General features: G+C 51.1%; 1 protein-coding gene across 2 annotated transcripts in view; it reads right to left on the reverse strand.

Moving 5' to 3' along the window:
- Window positions 1-1,288: 1,288 nt before the first annotated feature.
- The window catches only part of YPEL1 (yippee like 1), a 35,756-nt gene continuing 18,986 nt past the window's right edge, over window positions 1,289-18,058 (reverse strand). Inside the window, exons 3-6 of one of the 2 annotated variants that reach the window (XR_012486689.1) lie at window positions 8,022-8,065; window positions 4,770-4,878; window positions 2,600-3,408; window positions 1,289-2,426 (exon numbers count right to left, since the gene is read on the reverse strand). Coding sequence is in view for 1 of the 2 variants with exons in the window: in XM_074292098.1 (XP_074148199.1) it covers window positions 3,319-3,408; window positions 4,770-4,878; window positions 8,022-8,065 (243 nt within the window). In the remaining variant the exon portion in view is untranslated. Of the gene's footprint in view, window positions 3,409-4,769; window positions 4,879-8,021; window positions 8,066-18,058 lie in introns of both variants that reach the window. The other variant, XM_074292098.1, reaches the window with a different exon arrangement.

Here is an 18,058-nt window from a genome sequence, read left to right on the forward strand (position 1 = left end):
CATCAGCCTGTCAGCGGGGAGAGGCCCCCAGAACCCTGGGTCTGGCCCATCCCACCCATCACCAGCTTCTCAAGGGTGGCGCCAGCTTCTGCTCAGGCACATCTGGGGTCAAGAGTCCCCTGGCAGACGGCTGCAGGCCATCTCCCTTTAGTGCCCGCCAGGCAGCTACTGCTAATTAATCACACAGGGCCGTGTGCCAAGGAAGTCACAGGCCCAGAGATGCCCAAAGGTCGCGGATGGAATCAAGGAGCCCCCGGTGCGTTACCAAAAGCTTTATTCTGATATCGGGAGGAACAGACGCTGTCGAGCACAACCTCGGCCAAGGGAGGCTCGCTGCACTGGCTGAGGCTACAGGAAGGAGGAAAGCTTTTGTGAGGAAAAAACCATTTCTAACCTTACAACCCAAAGTTACAGTGAAGGAGGCCAACATTGGGGGCCCCCGCCCCGTTCTGTGAAGAGCTGGCATGGCCATTGGTCGCCTTCCCCAGTCTCTAGGGAGCGACCCCCCGGAAAGACTTGCACCACGACCAGATTCTAGGGACATCCAGGAGACGGCAACAGGGCCCCCCTTTCCATTGGCCAACTGCTGTGTAAAAAATGCAAGCCTTGGCCTCAGTCCCCAGGAGAAAACTGGCTTCCCACAGGCCGGGCTACAAGGCTCCCATAAGCACCAAGGTGACGCGAGGCCCGTGTCAGGGACGCTGAGACAAGGCTGGCCCAAGGCGACATCTCAGACCACCCCGATGTGTCGGGAGGCTGAACTGAGGCTTTTGTTTTCAAGGTAGAACACCATCGAGCTTCGGAACCAACCTGCGGGAATGAGCGGCTTCTGGCGGCAGTTCTCGCCACCACGGCCGCAGTTCTCCAAGGGAGGGAGTTTAACTTTCTGGTAAACTGCTGCAAACTGCAAGGCCAGGATGCTTCGAGGCCCAGCACCTCCCACAAAACGTTCTCGTCCCGGCTGTTTCTCTGCCGGCACTTCCTTGGCTGTCGGGGCCGACAATTAGAAGCTGCTGGTTTGGTCCAAGGAGGCGGCAGCAAGGGCCTTGCGGCGTTCACGCTGACAAATGCTCTCCGTTCCACCCGCATGTACTTACATGAAAAAGGAGTGTGTGTGTGTGTGTGTGTGTGTGTGTGTGTGCGCGCGCGTCCCACGGACAAAATGGACAGTGCAAGTCACAAAAGTGCTCACGTTGGAGAGGAAGTCAACTCGCCAGAACAATATAAAAACTTTAAATATAATCTTAATATATGTACAAAAATTGGTTAGAAGAAAAACACAGTAAAATTCTCTCTTCAAGTAAAGTGAAATTTTTTTTTTTTTTTTTGAAAGGAGGCTCAGTGACCAGACTGGCCCCTTTCCCAAATCCCCAGAATGGGCGAGTTCCCTCCACCCAAACCCCTCGCCTTCTGGGCCACCTCTCTGCACCGGGATCTTCTCCGGGACTGTCACCGAATCGGCCCAGGAGTGGGAGAGGAAGACAGGAAAATGCCAGGATTATTTAGTGTTGGTTGCTCGTCACCCCACTCGTCAATGAGCTGAAATCCAGTGGCGCTCCCAGCAGGCAATGACCCAGGGCCCGACCTTTCGCACATGGCGGTGAGAGCTCCCTACTCTCGAGGATGAGCAAATGCACCGATAACCGAGGCTGCATGGGCCGAGGCGCCCCTTAGGGCCGAGATCCTGAGAGGATGAAGATTCTGCTGACTTTTCTTCCCATTCAGAATTCAGGCATCTCTTTCAGGGTTTTCTGGGACATGTGGCTGGTGCAGAACATGGGTGAGGAGAATCAAGGCTAGCTGGTTGAGTGGGCGCCCTCCAGTCTGGTGGCCATTAGGCATAGTGGCTTCCGACTTTCATAGGCTCTCATTGGCCCAAAGCGCTTGACCTTGAGGTCAAATGGACCAAGCATCTCCCACCTTCACCAGTTCCAGGGCCGCTCGGCCCCGCTCTGGCGGAAGAGGATTTTGCTGGTGCCAACCCACGGCTGGGCCTTCCTGCTCCGACTCCCCCGAGCCGCCCGGAACTCTCTCTTCCAAGAGCTAAGGTGTCCCAAGCGCTCTTCCCCTCCCCTGACTGGCGTGGACAGCTCCCGGATGATGGCAACGTCCTTCCTGATCCGAACTCTCGCAGCCTCCTCCCTTTGCTGGCGTCCCACCATCTCAGTGCTAAAGGCAGGGTGGATCACTGGAGCTGGGAGGAGCACAGCGGCTGCAGCAGCGCTTCCACCAGAAAGCTGTGCGAGTGACCCGGAGAACCAACGGGGGCGTTTCCAGCCCCTGGGGAGGAGGGATGGGCAGCTTGAGGATGGACAGATGGTCTGCTTGTTCCTTGGGAGGATTTGCACCCAAAATTGCGAAGCTGTGCCCAGCCTTTGGGGGCCTTAAAAAATGTGCCCGTTGACATCAATCCAGTTCCAAGGCAACTGGGGAGAACAGGAGGAGGAAGAGGGTGATTTCATATTAATTTTATTAGAAAAATGCTTCAGGGGATGATTTATCCAGCAAATCAAACACCCTTTTTATTTAAAAATTTTAAAACTATCTTGTAATTTAAACTTCTGAAGAAAATTAAAATGAACGCTTCTCAAGTACTTACTTATAAAGGGTTTCCTATCTAGTCTTGGCCTTTCCTATGTAAAAATAATCATCTGTGTTCAAGTACATCAAGAGTAAAATACGAATGCAGAATTCTGCTTTGTCGTGTGTTTCCCTTTGCTTTTTCCAGTGCGTGAAACTGCCACTAGAGGGAGCCAGCCAGGGAACGAGTGGCAGCTGCCCTGTTACATACAGCGTGGGACACGACCGGCCCTGGCAGGTCCCGACCTGGAGGCCCCCCAGGTTCAGCGGGCAGGGGCTTCTCACAACTCTTGGCACGAGGCAGACGCTTCCATTCAATCTATTTCCTTGTTAATGCCTACGTAAATACAACCAATATCCTCAGGATTTGGGGGGGGAAGATAAACAAAAAACCAGAACAGAATGAAGAGTGGGTGGCGCCCCATCTGGAAGGCGGGAGGGGCGGGAGCGCGGCCGACCCCCTGGGCCCCCTCCTGGTGGCCGATGCTGGTGGCCGTTCAGAGCCAGGCCTTAGGGACAAGCTCGAACAGCCCAAGCTCACGCTAAGAAGCCGACGGGAGGGCGGATCCCCATTGAGTTCATTTGACCAGAGAGGCTCCCCAAAATCCATTGGAAACAGTGGGCGAGGGCTGCAAGTCTGCCTCTGTCCATAGCAAACCTGGGCCCGGCCATGGGGCGCCATGACTCCTCCGCCCGGCGTGGGCCGCGAGCAGGAGGCTTCTGCCGCCCGTTCTGCGCTCACTCCCAGCCGTTGTCCTTGATCATGTGCGCCAGCTCGATGATGAACTTGCCCTCCTTGTACTTCTGACTGCTCTCAAAGGCGTGTTCCTGGACAGGAGAAAGACAGGGAAGGGTGAGCTCCCAGGCTGGACTGGCCACCGCCCCTGAAAAGCCGGGGCTGAGGGAGCAGGAGCCAAGCGGAGCCCCAGGACTCCCACACCCGACCCTCCCCAGGCCGTTCTCCACCGTGCCCCTGGCTTGGGCCTTTAGCTCCCACCCCCTTGTCAGTTCCCCCACAGAATGTAAGCCTGGGCAGATGGGGGCCCCATCTTCCTGCTTGCATCTGGCCAGTGTATCAGCACCTGACCCACAGCAAACGCCAAACACCCGAATGCTCAGGGCTTGGCGGGTCAGAGGCCATCCTGGCTCACGTGGCTTCCTCTGCCAACCAGCTTCTGACATCGGCCAGGCTCTGGGCAATGGTGGGGATACCAAGAAGGGGGGGATCCCCCCGGCTGCATCTCACTGGAGTTACACAAGACGAGTGCGGAGGGGAGGTGGAAGCTGAGGTGGGGAGGTGGGCCCTCGTCTGCCCTAGAGAGAGTCTTGTCACTTGGCTTCTGCTCTTACCCTCGGTTCCCAGGAACAGAGCCCGTCGTTTCCATCTTAGAGAACACTGGGAGACTGGGGTGGAAAGCTGGAGGCCCCCGGGGATCTTACAGAGGCTGAGCCACTAGCAGCTTGGGAAGCGCCAGCGACGACCCCATCCCCAGCTCAGTTGGCTAAGCCTTGTGAGGGCCAGGGCCAGGCCTAACGCCTCTGAATGGGTGCCCTGCCCTACCCAAAGTCCTCCACATTGAGGAAAAGCGGCTCCCCGCCCCGGGTGTCCAGCCACCCTGTCCGCGAGCACGGCTCAGACTTGTTCTGCCTTCAGAGATCCATCTGCCAGCTAGCTAGCTCTGCAAGTGCCGAGTCAGGAAGATCTGCGTTCCAGTAAGATCCCGACAAGTTTACGACTGGGCTAGTCAATGCATCCCATCTGCCTCAGTTTCCTTATCTGTAAAATGAGCTGAAGAGGAAATGGCTCCAGTGCCTAGAAAACCCCAAATGGGCTCACAGGCTCAGACAGAGCCAAAAAATGACAATGATAATTTAGCAAGTCCTTCCTCTCAACTTTCCTCGGCCCTAAAGGATTCTGGGCATAGTTTGTGCTCTTGTGGGTGGCGGCCACTATTAGTTGTAGACATCTAAGTCTGTGGACATTCATGGAGCTTTGTTCCAGAACAAACTATTTATAAGTAGTTTTTTTTTTCTTCTTCTTCTTTAACTGACGTATCTACTCGACTTTCAGAAATAACCTCTTAAAGAATCCTAACAGCAACGGGTCCACCATTAGACAGCCCCATATGCCTCCCTGTGTGCAATGCCGCCCAGGGACCCCAGACCTCCTCCTCCAGGCGGCTACTTACGTATTTCCAGCCCAGAGTGGTTTTACAGTTCTCACAGTAGATATCCGCCACGGCGTGTAAGCCGGTCAGGAGGACCCTCTCCTCGGCGGGGCCGCAGCCCACATTTACCCTGCAGGAAAAGGAGAAGGCTCATGAGCATCTCTGCCCCTGCTGAAGCAAAGGGGAACCCACAAAAGCTTGCATTACACACTCAACCATCACTTGTGGCGCTCACCGAGTTTGGAATCGGGATTCTACAACTCGTACAATCTAACGGAAGCAGCCACCAGCCGGGAGCCGGGTCTGAGGTGCCTGGCCCCATCTTAGGGGACTGATTCGTCATTGGCTCGAGGATCGAAAGGGATTGACTCCTCATTGGCTCGCTGGCTCCGGGTGACGCCTGTCGGGGCTTTTCCCACCACAAAAAGGCCGAGTGCTCTGGCTTCTCGCCGACCAGCGCTTGGAGATGGGGCCGGAGTTTCCACGGCCAGGTCCTTGCTGACTAAGCTGAAGTCTCTTCAGGGAGGGCTCTCTTCACGACCTCACGCCCGCGAGTCCTGTCGACACTTGACTCTATGACTTGGGTCTTCTGCCTCTGGTCTTGCTTTGACCCAGCTTTGTGCAGGGCTCCCGGCATTCTGGAAAGCACATTCAGAGCTGGGGACCGCCCTGCTGGACCCTTGGCTACGGTGGGGGGGGGGGCGGCAAAGAGTGTACTTGAGGAAAGCGTTTTGTAGCCCCAAGTGCAACACCTGTTTGCACCGGCCACAAAGTAATCCAGATGCCCGCTCTCGTCAGGTCAATGTTCTAGGTGGAATAAGAATTCTACTGTGAGGAGGAAGCTCCCAGGCCAGCTGCCCTGGCTCGGCCCCTCCCCAGCCTCTGGGCCTTCTGGGGATGTGATCCCTCACAACCAGTTACAGCTTCCCCCCCCCCCAAGGCAGGCCCGAGGCTGGTAAAATCACAACAATAATTCTCCTTCCCTAGCCAGGCTCCTGTTAACCAGTTTCTCACTTGTCCTCAAACCATCCTGGGAGGGCCGTGCTCTTACCCTTATTTCAGACAAATGGTGACAGCCAGAAAGTGAGGTCACGGTTAAGTCTCCAGCCACTGGGGTCGCTTTGCCACCAGAGACCCCCACTCTCTTGATTACAATTGTGTCTTCGCGGCCCTGTTCCAGCCCGTCGTGGGCCCCGACTCTGACCGATGCCTTCTCCCGACCCATGACAGCTCAGTCAGCTCAGGTGGGCAGCGTCCATCTGTCTTCCCACAATCCCCCTCCAATACCCTGTGCAGGAGCCACAGCTGTGTGCCCGAGGGCTGCCATCCTTCAGACCGAGAGGCCCAGGAGGAAGCCAGGAGGACGACGTGGGGGCCCTCTTCCACCAGAGGGCTGCCAGGACTCCCCTTCCTCACTATTCACTTTTGTTGTCTGGGGGCCAGAGATTTAACACTTCCCTCCTCATGGTGTCTTGCTCCAGCACACTGGCCGACTGTGAGGGAAAATGGAGAGGGAAGGAAGGAGCACAGCAACGTTTTTCCACACACGGATGCCAGCAGTTTTTATAGGCAGGGGCAGCAATTCGGAATGTTTTTTTCCACAAAGGAAGCAAGGTCCAGATGAGGTGACCAGTCTGGCCTGGCCAGTATAGGCTCATTAGAACTGAAATCTAGTGGAAGCTCAGCCAGGGGAGGCCCATGTGTGGAGGCCCATGTGCGGGAGGCCCAGAGGGCTCAGCCCCATCCTCCCAGACAGTCCAACCCTGGAATGAACAGCAGAGCTAGCAAGGTCCCGAGGGGCCTCCTTTGCAGGTGGGGCAATCGAGGGAGAGAATGGAAACCGTCGGTCCTGTTTCATGGAGAGTCAGAGGTCTGAAGCACAGAAAAACGCTCTCCCTCTTCCCAGCCCAGAAGGCCTTTGTTCTTTCAGAGAAACCTCTCATTGGCTCAGGGAATATGACACAAAAGGTCTTTTTCTCATCTCAGAAGCACCGACTTTGGGCCATGGAGACATTTTTCGGGATGACTGACTCCAGCCGCGTGTGACATTTGTCCTCATTGGTTCAAAATGTCCCAAAGGTCATCGTGGCTCTGGCAGCTGCAGCATCGGGTCTCTCTGTCCCCAACCAGAGCATGCGGAGGCAGAACTGGCTCCACTGATGGACAGACAGCCCAGGGACCGATCCCTTGGGCCCAGCGGGCTACAGATAAGCACACCACATTGGCCACAACGTCTGCTGGTAAACAGTTGGACTAACAGGACTTTTCTTATGGGGAGAGTGCCTACATTTCCCAGCATTGTTGCCCAAAGAAAGAAATGAACCGTTGTCAAATCTGCTCTGCCGTCAGAACCTAATTTGACCAAAGTGAGAGGACGTTTTGCAGCCAGTGACTGACTAACGCCCCTTCTGGAAGCCTGGCCATGAGGTGAGCAGTGATTTGTCCACAGCGCGGACCCCGAGGCAGCGTCAGCCAAGGCAGCCGTTATGTGAGCGATGTTCTGAGCTGGACTGACAAGCTCCCGGTCCAGGCTTGATTCAGGTTCCAGATCCACGAGGCCTTGTGGTCCATCAGTTCAACCAAGAACACACAGAATGTAGACGCGCTCAGAGCGCACCGAGTTATGGGGCAGGTGCAAACCCTCAGCTGGGGTGGGGGAGCAACCCTCAAGGCGGACCCCAATGAGAAACAGAGCTGCGGCCCTCCCCCTGCCCCAAGCCTTGTGGTGGTGGAGACAAGTCCTCCATAATGCTCACTGTCCTTAGGGAATTTGGCTTTCCCCGAAGAAGCTCGCTTTCTTACTTGGTTACCTACCTGCCAGAATTCTGCTCCTCCACTGCCTCCTCCCGGCTCACAGGTGACCCCGGAGGCTTGTGCCAGCGACCCCAAGCTCCAGCTTGGAAGGGGGGCCCGGGGATGGACTCTGCCTGCTGCCCCCTCCCCACCGCTACTCCAGCTAGAGAACAGGAGTCTCCCTGCAGAATTCTGGCCACCAAAGGATGAATCCTTTTGGTCCTGACCACTTAAAACAGAGTGGTTGGGATCCACCCCAAGGACAGACTTGGGGGAGAAGGGAAAAGAGATCCCAGACCTTTAAAAATAGTCACATGGGAAAAATCGAAGGGAAAAATCCTGTGGCCCCAGAACTCTCTCAGAACTATTTCAAAGCTATCGAATGAATACACAGAACAATTAATAGAGAATCCGACATTGAACACCAAACACTTCCCTGAGAAAGCCGCTGGCAGGGCAGAATCCGCCACTGATACTTACACAGAATTAAAGAGGTAGGCTCGTCCCTGGCTTCCCTGAAAAGACTGCAAAGAAAAAGCCAATACAATCTTTTAAAAAAATTGACCAAAAAAAGTTTTAGAATCAATTTACAATAGCAGGTTGTAAGGAAGGGAAGGTGACGTTTGAAGTTTACTAGTCAGAGTCACATAAAACCATTTCCAGAAAAGCTGGCGACCCCTACTTCCCACCGTCCCTCTTTCCTCATTGTGGACATGGACCGAGTCTTCTTCCTGTGGCTAACACAGTCCGCCTTGGGCGATTTGAATAAATTCAAATTCTGACTCTGAATTTCTCCCACACAATTTATCTGAAAAAAAATAGTGTGGTGGCCAGTCTTGGAGCAAAATCTCAAAGTCTCGCCTACTGGCCAAGTCTGGACAAGACCCTATTTGGACCCCAGGCCCTTTTTCATTTAAGGCAATGAGGAATGGGAAATCAGTCCAGTTCCGTTCACTAACTCCTAGTCAGAAAATGAGTTAGGGCTGGATAGAATCCATCTGCACCTCCCTCCTTTCTCTCTCCACCTTTAGGGTTACCTCCTTAAACCAGGGAGCCCGGAGGGCAGCAGGCGTTCACTGCGGTTTATGGACCTGTTCAGAACTTCTTATTCAGAGGTTAGAGTACTAATGCGGGGAGGGGGGGGGTGAAGATTGCTAGGTCTGACACCATGGTGTCACTAACTCCAAGTCTCCCGCAATTTCAAGCCTTACAAGGGCTTCCTGGGGCCTTGGGCTCGACATGCCCAAGATGGCTGTGGGAGAGTCCCAAGAGCTCTCTGCTTTGGTGCTTGGATCGAGGTCAAGCAGAGGCCTTTGCCACTCGGTAGCTATGAGATCTTAGAGACGACCATTTTCTGAGAGACAGTTCCCTTCTGCTGTAAATGGGGATGAGCACCCTTAGGCTGCCCCTGCTTCACTTCATTTGCCCAGGAACTCTGCAAGGCAAACCCTCTCATTCTGTTTTACGGGGTTTCGATGACGCCCGGGTCTTTAGCACTAGGGGTACTGAATGTTGGGCAGCCAGAAGTCAGGATCCACATCTGGGGTTGCCCAAATATTTATTTGTTAATTCAGTGATGAATAATTGTCATCCCCCTTCCCAAAACCCATCATTTTAATGGAACACTCACATGGGTGGCTCTCAATATACTATCATTGTTGCCAAACCTCCTTCACAAGTCTTGGTATTCTAAGAACCCTCTGAGAAGCCGGGACCTTTGGCACACATCAAGGCCGCTTTTCTCCCCATCTCCCATTGATCCCACCCCTGGTTTCTGGACTCCCTACTTCTTTGCGAGTGGGGCGCCACAGCAGCAGAAGCAGGAACCGACACTAGAGAAGCACCCTTTCCTCGAATCTCCAAACCACTGATCTCGAAATGTCCACGCGCCAAAATCTTTCCTATTAAGATAGGAGGCGCCTGGGGCCAGATTTCCCGAGTCCGGCCGACCCTCTCCTGGACGCCATCTGCACTTCTTACACGACATCAGGGATAACGGGCACAGAGCAGCTTTTGTGCCAGAACGACCCATCCCCTCCCTAGGTCTGCCTCTGTCTGGAACAAAATGTGAGATCTGAATGGAGGCTACTCCTGTTCAACTTTCAAAGGTCAGAGGTAGCACCTTCCCAATCTCTTATGGTTTAATTTCATCGTTTTTGAAGCTCTTTTTGGCCAGTGACACCTTTTAATAATGTTATATAGTGCTTACTAAGTGCCGGGCACTTTGCTAATGTTTTAGGAAGTTCTCTCATTTGATCCTCTCAACCACCCTAGGACATAGGTGTATTGAGGAAACAGTTACATAGAAGTAAAGTGACAAGTTATACCCACTGTCTAAAGCTGAATTTGAACTCAGATCTTTGTGACTTTACACCCAGCCCCCACTCCATAGCACTTTCAAGGCGATACATTTCAGGAAATCACAATGTGCAAAATACTGCATGTCATGATGTTTCCAGGCCAGAGGATGGCCTGGGTGGAAGCTCCAGCTCTACCCTTTGCAGTTTCCATTTTTCCCTTTTTTAATTCCTACAGCCTGACTTGAGGCAGATCCCTTTCCCTGTCTGGGAAAGCTGAAGGGGTTTCCGTTAGATGATCTCATTCTAGGGCCCCTTCCTGGTCTCAATCTGTGATCCTATGAAGCAGCAATCTGTTATCTATCCAAAATTCACCTTCAGATTTCAAGGTTATCTTTCACCACCTATGTCCACCTCACCTCATCTTGCATAATTTAAAAATAGGTTTCAGCTCTGAAAAAGTGGAGACTGAAGGATCTCATTCATTGGCTCTGGATTATTGGAGCTACTGTGTAATTCTGTTCTACGAAGTGTCAACAAAGAACAAGGTTTAAAGACCTGGTAAACAAAAAACTTTGGAAATACAGCTCTGATCACTGCAATGCAAACACAATTCTAAAGGACCAGTGAAGAAATCCACTGGTCATCTCAAAGGCGGATGATGAATACAAGATGCAGGAAGATGGACTGCCTTTGTCTGGGCTGATTTCTTACAAAGATTGGGTTTTTTCTCTTCTTTTTGCATGAGAGAGGAGGAAAGGGGGAAAGAATAACAATTGATATTGTTGCAAAAGACAGAGGGTCATTGAAGCATCTAAATCAATGTTCAGAAGAAAGTTCAGAAAGAAGGGACAGCTTTGAAAGTGTCACCTTGAGTATTATATTCTTTTTGAAAGGTGAGCAGAGAAATTACAAGTGAGACTTAAGGAGGTTAACTCTCTACTAATGATGGAGTTCGGATCTGTATGAGTGGAGAAGGTACATTTGTTAAAGATCTTTTGAAGCTTCTCAAATATTAAAGATGAAAGCCTATGGTTTTCTTCGTGTTTCTGAATGTACTATATGCACCTCTGTCTGCCACATTTTTGCCCATATCATTCCCATTTCCTAGAATGGTGTTCTTCCTCTCATGATCCAAATCTCACAGACATCATTCAAAATCCACCTTTATGCTCACCTCCTTCACAAAATTTTTTTCCAATTAGCAAAAAAATCTACCTTCCTCACTTCCTCAACCTCAATTGGAAAAGGAAAACAAAACCTCCCTTTCAGATATTATGGGCCAGAGATTGAAACAAGGTACTTACTGATATTATGTACTTAGTTCACACTTTTAAAGGAGTTCACACAGACTTCACACCTTTAGAGAGCATATAAGGAGGAGATGCACAAGTCAAGGAGATTCACAAGTTGGGCAGAAATAGAAGCAAGAAGCTCTCAGGACCAGACCCACAAGCCCACAGAAACCCACAAGCCCACTCTCTGGGAGGAGAAGCCAAGAGTCATTCCAGATTCCACCTTTGTGCTGGATGGAGATTCGGAGGGAGCTCTTGGAACCAAGAAGAAAGAGGCCTCTACTAAAGTTAACCGGGCCCCAGGAAAAGAGACAAGACTTTGAAGGAGAGAGTAAAAGATTTGGACCTTAGTCCCTGGGATTATAGGGATTATTGAACTGAACTGAAAGGAAGGCTGAATCTAGAAGCTCCCCAAGAAACCTGCTCCCAGAGAACATTCTAATTTAGAGAAGAACACCGCAAGACATAATCAAGCAGAGCAGAATCCCTGCATTGGCCATGTCCCAAAACATAAAATGTCTCTCAATCTGCATTATCTTTTTAGACAAAGACCTCTTTTGGTCATTATATCAATCAGATTTTCTAAGTCTGTAGTTTTTTGGTCTTCTAACATCACTATATTTTTCTTGTCTCAGAGTAAGTCTTTTTTTTTTTTTTTTAGGGAATTTGTGGCTTGAGCAAAGTTTATCTCATGCTTTGGTTAACCCTCAAAAATTCCCTTTTCATTTCTTCCTTAGTTCTCATTTCTTTTTAATTTCCCTCCCCCATCAAAACACTATTCATTTACAAAAATCAAGGCTCAAAAAATAATTTCTGCTTCCATCTTTTCCAGAAATTCTAATTGGATGTGTGTTCCAATTGTGTTTTTGATACTCAAGACGTTTTGGTGGAGTCTTGCTTGGGTCTTAAGTATCCCATCATCATAACAGCTCTTTATGGTGGGACTTGATGTTAGGTCAGGCACACACAGGAAGTGATTGGGTTGATTTTGCTACTTGAGAATTAACGTTCCTCAGGGATCTCAGGGACAGCACAGGTCAGGGACCTGCAAGCTTTCAGTGTTTGCAAGTGTTGTAAAGGTCCTCTTGTCGTTATCACCTTTGTCATAACATAAAGGTGTCATTATCACCTTGTAATCCTAACAAAGTGTGATAATGACTTATTGCTGGGTCCTGGGTTTGTATCTGAGCAACACACCTGTGGACTTGTCCCATTTGGAATTTCAGTAGACAGCCAGAAAATGGCTGGAAAGGCCTGGTGCTTTAGGAATAGAACTGTAGATTTACCTTTGAAAACCTGGGATTCCTGGCAGGCAATCTTTCTGAAGGACAGTGTCCCTTTAGAGCTCTACACACTTCCTGATGTTCTTGCCTCTTCTCCTTTTAGCTGCTTTTATGGAGTTTCTCGACCCCTTTTATGCCCTCAGGCAGCCTTTCTTCTGGGATCCTGCCATCATCGACCAACTATTTCCACACTGGCTGTGTCCACTTTCAGGATCTTTGTCAGAGGGAACCCGCCCAATCATCACTTTGTTATATTCAAAGATGTATTCTGTGTCCAAAAAAAATCCATCTCCTGGTGGCAGATCATCCTAAGACAAGACCCTCCATACTTAAATTTTTTTTTCTTTTTTTTTTCCCCCTGAGGCTGGGGTTAAGTGACTTGCCCAGGATCACACAGCTAGGAAGTGTTAAGTGTCTGAGACCAGATTTGAACTCGAATCCTCCTGAATTCAGGACTGGTGCTCTGTCCACTGCACCACCTAGCTGCCCCTCCATACTTAATTCTTGGAAATGGGGTGTGGAATCCATCATTGGATCCAACTTGGAAGGCTGAATATTGAAGGCATTCCACCTGCCCTGATGCTCATGATGCCCCTCTCTTGGTCCCAGTCTCATTTGGCTTTGTTTTGTTTCATCGTTTTTAAGTTGCTGCATCTGATCTCCAAAGTCCTCAATAAAGAGTCTCAAGTCAATTTTCATCCGTTTTTCCTCTGTTCCAGACCCCTTTCCCACTCCCAGATCCAGACCTCAGCTTACATTGATACTTTCTTCCTGAGCATTCCAAGCCAGGAAGCCATCCTTCTGAAACCAGTACATCCAGCAGGTCTCATTCTTTTCTTGGATGGGAAGTAGGAGCAAGCGTTAATGAAGAGGTAACGGTACCAATTAAGCTAAAAACCATTGAAAACCAACATAAGGTCTTTGGGGCCCTCTTTGAGCTCTAACAAAACACAGATACTCTTCCGGCCACACCCCCAAATTCTTGTCCCATCCCACCTCACCCTCCTTTTAAGATCTCCTCCTCTGGAAATATGCAAATGAAATTCCTGAAAAAAGCAATCAGCAACTACCTCCTAAGCACCTGAGGGGCAGAGAAATCATGCCTTCGAGGAACAGAATAAGGCCCAGATTTTCAGATAGAATCATCCAAGGACTGCAAGAGCAACGTGGGTGAAATTGTGGAGGGGAGAGAAGCAAAAAGCAGACGATCCCTTAGGGACCTTTTAAAAAATGCTCAGAAGAGAACAAAAGGCAGGCCAGAAAGCCAGAAAGAAGCCCAGACAAGCAGGATAGCTTTGAAAGCTGCAGGCTGAAAGTATTATGTACTCTAAAAAGAAAAGCAAGTGGTGCACAATGACATCTGCAGTTTCATGCACAATCCTATTTCTGTTCCACTGTCTACATGGAAATGACGTGACCATTTATTTCATGTTAAACTCAGAATAAAAATACATTTTAAAATAAAATGAGGTTAGATCGAATGATTTGTATGTAGGTCTAAAGAATCTCTCACACAGTGTATCTAGTCACCAAAGTCAGTCAACAAGTCTGACGAGGATCAAGCTAAAACTTATGGAGCCGTGAGGTGACCCACCCACTGGTGTCAGTATTAGGGGTCCAAGAAGCGCAGGGGAGGGGAGCCTGTCCTCCAAATCTAATGCAACCAACTGTGAACCTCAGGCTCCTCATCTCTGAAATGGGAACACACATCCTAGCACTACTTCCCCCCTAGGACAACTTGGTAAAGAAGCTTCTTGACAAAGAAATGTGCTTTGCTCTGCTGTCAGGGAGAGAGACTGGGGAGCAGTTCTGGCTCTTCTGTCCCCCTGAAAGTGCTTGAGGAGGGGCAGGGGCAGGCACGATGTGGGACACAAATCCCTGGCACTCAAGCAGCTGGAGACCAATTGAGTGGGGGAAGTGGGATGACTAAGTCAGCCCGTCACAGTCTAGCTGCTTCATTTTTACCCAGTAGGCGACTGAAGCAGCTCCAAGTCCTGGAGCTTGGCCTGACACATAGAAGGCTCCTACTGTGTGTAAGGACAGCTACCAAGTAGCAAAGCTTCCCAAGCATCTTCCCCCACCTCCATGCCTTTCTGTGCATCCCCTCCTCTTCAGAGAGGAAGGGAAGGGTCTGGCCCTGTCTCCCCCATCCAGATCAGTGAGACTTTGGGGCAAGGAGGCTGGACGATGTTGGTCCTCATTCAGAAGGCCATGGGGAGAGCTCTAGAGGCACATCAGGAAGAGAAGGTCGAACTCTGGGAAGAGAGTACCCATTTCCAGCCTAGAAAATCTTGCCTCAAAGGGATACCCGGGGTCATCTGACCACGCTTCCCTGTGGCCATCGAAGTGACAGGGTGGACTCCAGTGATGGGGACTCTGCTCCTAGAAGATTTATTTTTGTTAGCTGTTACAAAAACCTGAAGTTCCAAGGAGTTACTTCAAGGACCCATCTAGCCCAAGCTGACTAGCCTGCCTGAAGAGGGAGGAGCCCCTCCCGCTCTGGGACGGCTCTCCTTCTAGCAAGTCGGCCCTGACCTCAGCTAGTTTCTTTAGCTTCTTTGTGGCTCCCCTCCACCGCTCATGGGCTGGCTCAAACTGTCACGCTTTCCTCACAGCTGACCAGAACCTGCCTCCCCCTCACTTCCTTCCAGTTCTGCCTTTTGGGGCACACAGAACACGTCTCTTACCTGCAGGTCCTTGAAGGCACACTCGTAGCCCGGGAGGGCTTCTCTTCCACTGCCCAGGAGAGGGAATGGCCACGAGCTGCCCCCCCTTCTGGGTTGCCCGAGAACAAGTTCCCGAGAGGGGCTGCTGCCTCCTGACAGGGCTATCAGCACGAGGTTTATTAAGCAGCTCTGTGACAGGAAGCAAATGCTTCATGAGGGCAAACCTTCCGGATTAGGCCCCAGATGCTTCCTCCGAGTGACAACAGGTCCCCTAGTTCTGAGTAATGGCCCAGCCTTCTCAGGAAACATAAAAAAAAATGGCTGTCAAGGGCCTGGCATGCAGTAGGCATTTAATCATGCTGGGGGATAAGTGACTGGGACCTCTGAGACCGTCCAGCTCCAAGCCTGCAGAAAGGCCCTGCTGCTCCCTGCTGTGTGATCCTGGGCAAGGGGCCTGACCTCTCCGGACCCACAGGAGCTTCCCCACCTATCCACTGCATCTGGAATGTGCCTATGGCCACTGCTCATAACCCAGTGTCGGCCACAACGTGGAGCTACCGTAATCATCACACTGCGTGGCTAGTAACATCATTTAATACGGTATCCCAAGATCCAAATGTCATCTTGAAGTAGAATTTTAACAAAACAAACCTCTGGTTATACAGAATCCCAGGAAAATGAACCCTCTCTATGCCGCCTAGTCTCCTCGGTCCAACGTCCAGTATCAACAGCTCTTTGTGCTCTCACAATGATGTGACATTAAGTCTCGTTTTAAAATAGCACAAGAAACCCGGAACTCAGTGAGCAAGGTCAGCAGCTCGAGCTAAAAATGAACTCTGACTTCGCTTGGACTGAGGAAACGCGAAGGGTGGGGTACCACTCGTTTAATTGTGTCTAACACAAGGAAAGTTCGTATTTTATAGCAAGGGATTCTGCGCAAGCCTTTCCTCCAATTCATTTGCTCTCCATTATTCTTGGATGACAAAGGCCATGAATATATAATGCTCCCAACTTCAGGTCTGAATGACTCAATTGGCTACACTGCCCGACGGTTCTGACATCCCGGGGATGCAAAGTAATAAATCACAACACTGATCACCTAAGAAAACACGTCATTCTCACTGGAAGATCCGAGTCCACCCCATCAGTTACAATACTGAAAACCAGGGAGCTGCCCCATGGGTGGCCTTCAGGGGCCAGCTGGCTGAAGTGGCGGGACCCGGGGTCAGTGTTCTAAGCCGGCCTAAGGAAGCGGGGCGAAAACATGACTGAGCCAAGTGAGGGCTGATGGCCAAGAACCGACAAGGAAGCAACGGCTTCCCCAAGACCTGAGCGGAAAAGGCCAAAGGGCCCTCGCTGGCCCCCAGCACTTAGAAGCCATCTGGTCCAAACCGTCCCCACTTCAGGCTTTCCCCTCTTTAACTCTCCGGAAAGGGCCTGCTCCATTTGGAGCCCTCTCATTGTCAACAACTGTTTTTATAAAACCCAAATCTGCTTCTCCCTCTTCCAAGACCAATGGAACAAGCTGGTCCTTGGGAGCAGGCCTCTCGACACCTGAAGGCAGCAGCCACGCTTCTTCACCAGGCCCTATTTCCTCCTGTCCAGGCTGACCCTCCACAGCTCCCTCAAACCCAGGACCGGCGCCATTTCCGCTCCTTCCCCACCCCCATCACCTTCTGCCTTTATTGAGTCAGTACACTTTTTATCGGGCTGAACTTGGGACAGACCACAGAATTCCGGTCTGGCCCGGCCAGGAGCCAGAAGCGGGCAGAGTCGATGGGCCCCAAACGTTTTTCCTGAATGTGCTTGTAGGAGGCCACAAAAAAAAGAGGGCCTTCAATCTAAAATCCGGACACCGATAACCATCCACTGCCCAGTCCTGGAGGGAGGCTCAGGGATGGAGGCCAGGGAACTGTGGCCAGCTAGGTCTCCTCTGCTACAGTGGATTTGTCCATGACCGACACCCGCCCCGGAGCGGCTGCTTGTCTCCACTAGGAGAACAGAAGCCTTTTCAGTTCCCCTACATCCTCTAGGGCCTTCTGGTTCATCCCCCTGGCACCCCCTGAGCAAACGCTGACAAAATCTAACTGCAGCAATCCAGCCTCGGGGAGTCACGAGGGTCCAGTCTGCCTGGGGCTCCCACAGGCCTCCCTTGGCCTGGGCTGGACTGGGGCCTGGCAAGGGCTCCCATTAGTCATCCATCAGCCCCCTCACCAGGAAACCCCTTCTCAGCAGGTACAGGAGCCAGTGATTCCTCACTGTCCCCTCTGCGGCAGGGCCGAACCAGAGAAACAACCAAGTCCCGTGGAGATCATAAAATAAAGAAAAAAGGAAAAGGGAAAGGGCTAAGAGCAACACGGACTCGAAAGCCTTGAAGACCTCCTTATCCGTGTGGAGAGTACAACGTAAGCGAGCATGTGATGAAGAACAGGCCGAGCCAGCCCTGGGTGCGGCGGGCTCCCCGCCTCCCGGCCAAAGGCCACGGCTAAGGCGCTGCACCCTTCTGCTGGACCTCTCAGGTAGGGCAATTTCTTACTGACAGAAGCTTCCTATTTGCCAAAGGGAATTGAAAGGTAATAAATTAATACTCATGATGTAAAAGAGCTGTAGGGATGTTCCCAAGCGGCCACAGAGAACGGGCAATCACATGCCGTATAATACACTTTCTAAAATGTATCCAGACACCCAAGATGAGTCTCCCATCTCCTTTGTACGCTGAAATGTCTATTTGTTAAGCTCATAAAATCCATTACATATTCATGGAAAGGAGACGTGGGAAAGCGCGGAGAGAGATGCCATGGGACTAGACTGTAACCCGGCCGGCCAGAGGGAGAGAATGGATGATGCTTCCCAAAACGGCCTCTGGAGGGTCAGTCCTTGCAGGCGTGTCTGATTCTCTGTGGCCCTATTTGGAATTTTTTGGATAGAGGGGACGGCCGTTTCCTTCTCCACCCCATTTTAGGTGAGGAAACAGAG

The sequence above is a fragment of the Sminthopsis crassicaudata genome, chromosome 1, assembly GCF_048593235.1.
Source record: "Sminthopsis crassicaudata isolate SCR6 chromosome 1, ASM4859323v1, whole genome shotgun sequence".
Taxonomy (NCBI): Eukaryota; Metazoa; Chordata; class Mammalia; order Dasyuromorphia; family Dasyuridae; genus Sminthopsis; species Sminthopsis crassicaudata.